The sequence below is a fragment of the Vitis riparia genome, chromosome 18, assembly GCF_004353265.1.
Source record: "Vitis riparia cultivar Riparia Gloire de Montpellier isolate 1030 chromosome 18, EGFV_Vit.rip_1.0, whole genome shotgun sequence".
NCBI classification, from domain to species: Eukaryota; Viridiplantae; Streptophyta; class Magnoliopsida; order Vitales; family Vitaceae; genus Vitis; species Vitis riparia.
This window is the reverse complement of record NC_048448.1, coordinates 20,826,882-20,833,235: the sequence shown is the minus strand read 5'-3', so window position 1 is coordinate 20,833,235 and position 6,354 is coordinate 20,826,882. Positions and strand designations below refer to the sequence as shown.

The following is a 6,354-nucleotide window of genomic DNA, read 5'->3' as shown; positions in this document are numbered from 1 at the left end:
ACAACGAATGATGCATGTGTCTTTTTGGATGCATGACTAGACCAGAAGTCCATTTCCCTTGGCCAAGTTAAGGAAAATATTATTTAGTTGATTTTAGTTATTTTGTACATTTGAATTTTTACTACCATATCGAGGTGAGCAATATCATTTACAAGAATATTGAGGTAGATGTAATCAACCCGTCATGTATAAAAAACTTTTTAATTATAGACATTCATCCCTTCAAAATATTATTGAAAGGTGTTCTGATGTTTTGAAGACACGATTTACAATATTAAGGATGATGTCTTGTTATAAGCCAAGTAGGCAACCATTAATTATTGTTTCATGTTGTACCCTTCATAATTGGATTCATCTATCAACCTAAAATGATTGATTGTATAAAGAATATAAGGTATAAGACCTTTTAGTTCAAGGTGAAGAAGAGAGCACAAATAATATAAGCCACTCAATTGATTTATTAGATAGGATTGCAATAGTTATGGCAACTTGTAGAGATCAAATTGCTCCTGTGATGTGGGCAAATTATATCAATGCCAATCCATGACTTGTATTGTTTTTAATTCTAAATATTTGTCAATACTTCAATTATATGTTAGATTATATATATATATATATATATATATATATATATATATATATATATATGTTAACTAGTTCTCATTAGTATTATGTGATGTATGTTGTAATTTCTAATGATTAAATATTTCTTATAAATTTGATTTATAACTGTAAAGGTAGGATAAACAAAAAACTCATGTGTTATTATGGGTGTGGATGTATGTGTATTTTCATGTCAAAAACACAAAAAAACAATTGTCGTTGGTTTTATCACTGTCCATTATATTATGTAAGTATATTTAACTATCACATGAAATTGATATTAATGAAATACATACATCATTATATGGGTTGACGAGTATGATCCGCAACAACCTTAACAACTAGTTGCTAAATTATGATGCCTGATGCCTACAACAAATCCTAAAAGTTGTTTTCTACTTATTGATTGTTGTGGGTGTAACATCATCGTGTGTTTCTTATTATTTATCATATTTCTTCTTCTTATTTTAATTATTGCCAAATGAATATATATTGTCTAAAAATGATCATCTATAAATTTTAAAACTTCAATATATTATTTTAAAATATATGATGTTGATATCATAATACTTATAGTATTTATTTATGTTAATATTGATTATGTTAGTATACATATAATTTGGATGATTTTTTTATTTTATTTTTAATGAAAACATGTATTAGTATGATGCATTTATGATTAAAATAAATGTTTTCAAAATGATTAAGGAGTTGGATCCATATAAACCAATTATCCAAGCATACCATATGTACAAATAAAAATATCATTGAAATAAAATATATTTATGCATGATTACAAAACAATCTTTTGTATAAAAAAAATTATAACCAATGTAAATAAATTTCAAAATGAAATAATTTTTTTTTATTTAAATGAAGTATGAATTTAAAAAATTATATATTTACAATATCAATTTAATTAAAGAAAACACTTAATAAAAAAACAAAAAAAAATTCCAAACATGTTTTTTATTTTACTTATTTTAAAAAACTTTTTTTTTAACTCAACCAAACATATTTAAAAAAAAAAACTATTTTTTCAGAATTCCATTTCTAAACGTAATTTTGTTTCTAAAAACACCAAAAATTGCTCTTAAAAATTGTTTTTAAAAACTATTTTCTAGAACAATTTTTAAAAAACAACAAAACAGATCCTTAGCCTCTAAAATCGAATTTTCAATTTTCTTTAACTAGTGAAGTTCTCTGGTGTTATAAAGGGTTTCATTTTAAGGTTGTTGATATTTGTTTCTTGTCTGGTAAGCTGTCAATTAGGACCCTTTTTTTAAGAATTCTAAAATCAAAGCCTAAAATATATGTTGTGCATCAAATTAATGTGTTCTTTCTTTCTAATGTCCTTTGTTTCTATATTAAAGTCTAATATACGACTAAAATACCATATGAAAAATGCAAAATCAACCTTTTCTTTTCGGTATCATCTTAAAGTGTAAAAAGAATTATGCCTACATTTATAAGAAAGCTCAGATTTGTATTAATTTATAAGGAAACTCAGATTTCTTTTCAGTTCTTCTCTCATTGCCTTTCTATCATTTTCCCACTCTTTGCTAACACCAGGTTGCCAGTTTCCAACTATGCATTGTGAACGCTTTGTGGGTAGACTTCCCTCAGTTCGATTTGGATTGGGAAACTCTGACCAGAATTGATGGGTGACGGTGAAACTTCACACTACCATCTCTTTTCTTGATTTACCCTTTGCCATCATTTTATTACTTACCGTTTTTGTATTTTCTATTGGAATCTATCTGAGCTGTGGTTGCACCCTTGCTTAGTTCATGTAGCATTTGGTAGAAAATGATTGTCACTCGAAATAACTTTTCTGAGGTATACTGTTTCAAACAAGAAACAAGTTGCTTTAGCTTTAAACAATCATGTATTATAGAAAAACCAGTTCTAGCACAAGTCATTTTACTTTTAGTAAAAGGATTTAATTCAAAAAGAAAGAAATTTGTAAAAAAAAATATTACTATTACTATTGATGTTGTTGTTGTGGTAGTCATTTTCACCATTAGAACTCAAGTATAATAATGACAAAAATATTGATTCATCATTATAGGCCATATGGGTTCACTACTGTTCTTTAACCACCCTATATTTATTGATGGAAACCTCTTGCAGATTTGTATAAAATTAGGGGGAAAAAGAGAAAGGAAGGGTCTGCTAGTGAAAGCCCAAATGAAAGACTATCATAGAATAAGAATCATGAAATACATACTGTTCCTCTTATTCAAGTTCAGGCTAGACATATTGCTTGGACATGCATGCAATATATGAGCCTGAGAATGTTCCAGTTAATTACAAATGGAAGAGCGAAGAAAGTATGGGGAAAATTAACGGCAGTTTTAACACGGAGGCATGTCTGGCGGTGGAGGAAGTAGACGGTCCTCTGGTCTGTGGCCATCTTTTACTATGAACACCATTTCCATACCCCACGTAAGGTGACGCTCTAAGTGGCAGTGCATGAACCAGACTCCTGTACGGAAGAAAGAGAGCAACACATCAAGTATTGTAGTAATGGTAGCAGTATATGTTGAAGCCATTGATTTCACTTACCTGGGTTGTTTGCCTGGAATCTGATGGCAGCCCAGCCATTCTTAGGGACAGTGACAGTGTTCAGAAAAGGAGGGTCAATTAGATTATACTGCAGAGGGTCCTTCTTGGGGTCGAAATTCCCCAGGCCCAGTCCAACAACATAAAAGCTGTATCCATGTAGATGCATTGGGTGATCTATACCTGAAACCAGATTTGTTCCTTGCAGAACAAACTCCACTGTGGAGTTATAATCCAGGAAATACACCTCTGTCCCCACTTTCGGTATCTCTAGAATCATTGGCAGATACTGCGCTGTAAAATTGAATATAAATGGTGGAAATTTTGGAAAACTGCCCCCAAACACCCCCTTGAGATGACCATAGTAAGCCTGGAGTATGTCAATCGAGGGGAGTAGAAAGCTTATGTTATTCATGCTTGCACTGAATCGAGTCCCGTTCGTCCCGAGGCATGTTTCGTTAAAGCCACATGGAAACGTGTTCACGGAAACAGTGGAAATTATTTGAGTAGTAACATGTAAAGGAACACTTATTGGGTATTCCTCACTTGCTAAGCTTCTAACACTAGCACTGAAGTTAAATGATGCATTTGTGTCATTATAATTGGGAAGATAAGGCAAGGAAGGAGATGAAGATGAAGAGTAGTTTCCATTGTACTGGACAATAGCTGTTGTGGTTGTGTTATCAAAAGGGACCGGAGAAGCAGTGGAGTAAGCTCGAGCGGCCATGTAATACTTGCTGGGCTTTTGGTTGGCATGGAACAAGACATCAAGGGTATTTCCAGAGCCTATTACAACGAAATCTCTTGTCAATGGCTTAGTGTAGCTACCATCTGCTCCAACCACCGTTATCTGATGTCCAGAAATGCCGAAAAAGAGAATGTCATTCAGTGCAGCGTTGACCATGCGGAGTAGATACGTCTTTCCATGATCCACATATAGCTTGATTGTGTCTGCAAATAAGAGGAGATTAAGGCAGGATAAAGCACTGAAAGGAAACTTAGAAACTATAAAGTTTTCAATAACTGCCATGATTGATAGAACAAATTAGTGAACTATCTCTTGCTTCTTCATTTCAAAGTTAATCAACATTTCATTTGATAGTTTTTTGCAGTGTTTAATTAAATATTGAAGCTCCCTCGTCTGGGAACTGCATAAACCAAGAGGGGAAGAGTCCAAGATGGGAATTAATTAAGCATGCACGCAGGCGGGAACCTTTAGGTCTATAAAAAATATAATATTTTCATTTGAAGATGGGGAATGCACGATAGCTGTTCTTTCCCAGTCTTAGAAGAAAATTAATCAAGTTTATTTTGTATACCTTTTGCATAAAACAAATATTTAGTCTATATGGGCAAAGTGCTACAAGTTTTGGGTTAAAAGTCTCACAATCATCTGGAAAATAAATTAGCTAGAATAGTCTAATTAGCCATTCTAAACTGCCAGTAGTCTTGGATTTCCAAATATATGTTAAGGAGACTTGTACACACCTGGTTTTGAACATGGATAGAGGTCACCAGGCTGACCATTGATAGTGAAGGCATCAGAGACATTAGGGTCTCCTCCTGTTGCAAGAAATCCCTCATAAACAGCCGTTATATCTTGCTTCCACCACTCTCCTAACAATCAATAAAACAAGATGATTCCATCAAAACCCTATATACAATGAAGTAACAATCAATCTATGGCTTAATTTTATTTTCTTTAGTACCTAATATGATGGGCACTTCTGCATGAGGTTTTGGATAAGGATAGCTGGTTCCGGGCTTGGGATAGGCAATGATAGCACCATACACAGTGGCTCGTGACCATTCACTGTGAGCATGCCACCATAACGTCCCTTCCTCCGTTGTAAGTATGAGCTTTTGGGTAAATTTTGAACCCGGTTGAATTGGGCACTGTGTGATATATTCAGGACCATCTGTCCATGGGTACCTTGGCATTTTGACTCCATGCCTGCAAAAGCATATACTTGTCATGCTCTCTGGAGCTATACTATGCCTTATAATGATATGGGTGAGGATTAGCATCATTGTGTTGAAAATGAAGCAAATTATATTAATACACCACCACCTCTAGCTAGCCTTGGTAAATTGAGCCATACCAGTGAATGGTGATATTATCTTTGGCCTTGTTATAAACATCGACTGTGATTGTTTCTCCAGCATAAAGTCGTATAGTTGGGCCTGGAAATTCTCCGTTCACAGTTAAGATGTTCTTTGTGCTGCAGAGCCTCGTGTATGGAGCTTCTTTCACCTACAGTAATACGCAATGCATTTGAGTTCGGCTATTTATGTATAAACAAAATGTGATAAAGGCACATAAATGCATAGATAGAAGCATACTCTACAAGAGGTGAAAACTTAATCCTATACAATTCTAATTGCAGATTGATCAGTGGATAATGCATTTGTGAAGATCATATTACTTACAATGAACCGATAATAATGCCGAGCATGGCAATGGAGGAGTCCATCAAACAGAATAAAAGCTAAAATATAGCAGAGGAAATTTTTTTTGCTGAGCAACATTGTTTGGCAATGAATATGCTAGCTCTTTTTCCTCTTCTATGCTGCACAAAGGATTTCTGAAGGAATTAATTTATAGAAGTGAATAAGACAAAGGAAATCAGTTGGTGAAGATAAGAACATATATAATTTAATGCTTTTCAGTGAAGTTAGGAGTGTTGATTCTTTAGCGAAGTAGACATGATCACAACAAAGAAATTAAATAGAGGAAATTGACTTATTGGCATATGCTTCATTCTAACTATTCTTTCCATTGTAACCACATTAGGCTCTTTTGCTACTAAATGCTCTTGTATCTATATAGTCCTTTCCTCTTTTCCTTTAAACCTTCAGGAAATATTGTTTGGAGAAGCATTGAGGAATGGTTTCGCTCCCTCAAGCAAAGAATATTGTGGTCATTAGCAAATTAATTGTGTCTTTCTTTCTTCCTTTTTGGGGGAAAATCTTGTCAAGAAGATTTTTCCTTTTTTACACAATTTGATCAGAATCAAGTCACCATATCTAAACTAAACATGTACATGATTTTCTTGAATAATATATGCAGTGCATGCACCCAGATCATTTTTCATTTTGAATAGAAAATGTATGTGACTAATTCAAATAATTAGATAGTGCTCTTCTCTTAGAGCAACACCACTGGTATGGAAGACAATGAACCAT

General features: G+C 33.4%; 1 protein-coding gene across 1 annotated transcript; it reads right to left on the bottom strand.

Moving 5' to 3' along the window:
• Window positions 1-2,927: 2,927 nt before the first annotated feature.
• Window positions 2,928-5,697, bottom strand: LOC117907765 (laccase-15-like). The gene is made up of 6 exons (XM_034821412.1): window positions 5,599-5,697; window positions 5,271-5,422; window positions 4,878-5,122; window positions 4,657-4,785; window positions 3,172-4,119; window positions 2,928-3,091 (listed from the first exon to the last, which is right to left on the bottom strand). Exons 1-6 carry the CDS (start codon window positions 5,695-5,697, stop codon window positions 2,961-2,963), a joined length of 1,704 nt encoding a protein of 567 aa, XP_034677303.1. The 3' UTR covers window positions 2,928-2,960.
• Window positions 5,698-6,354: the final 657 nt, after the last annotated feature.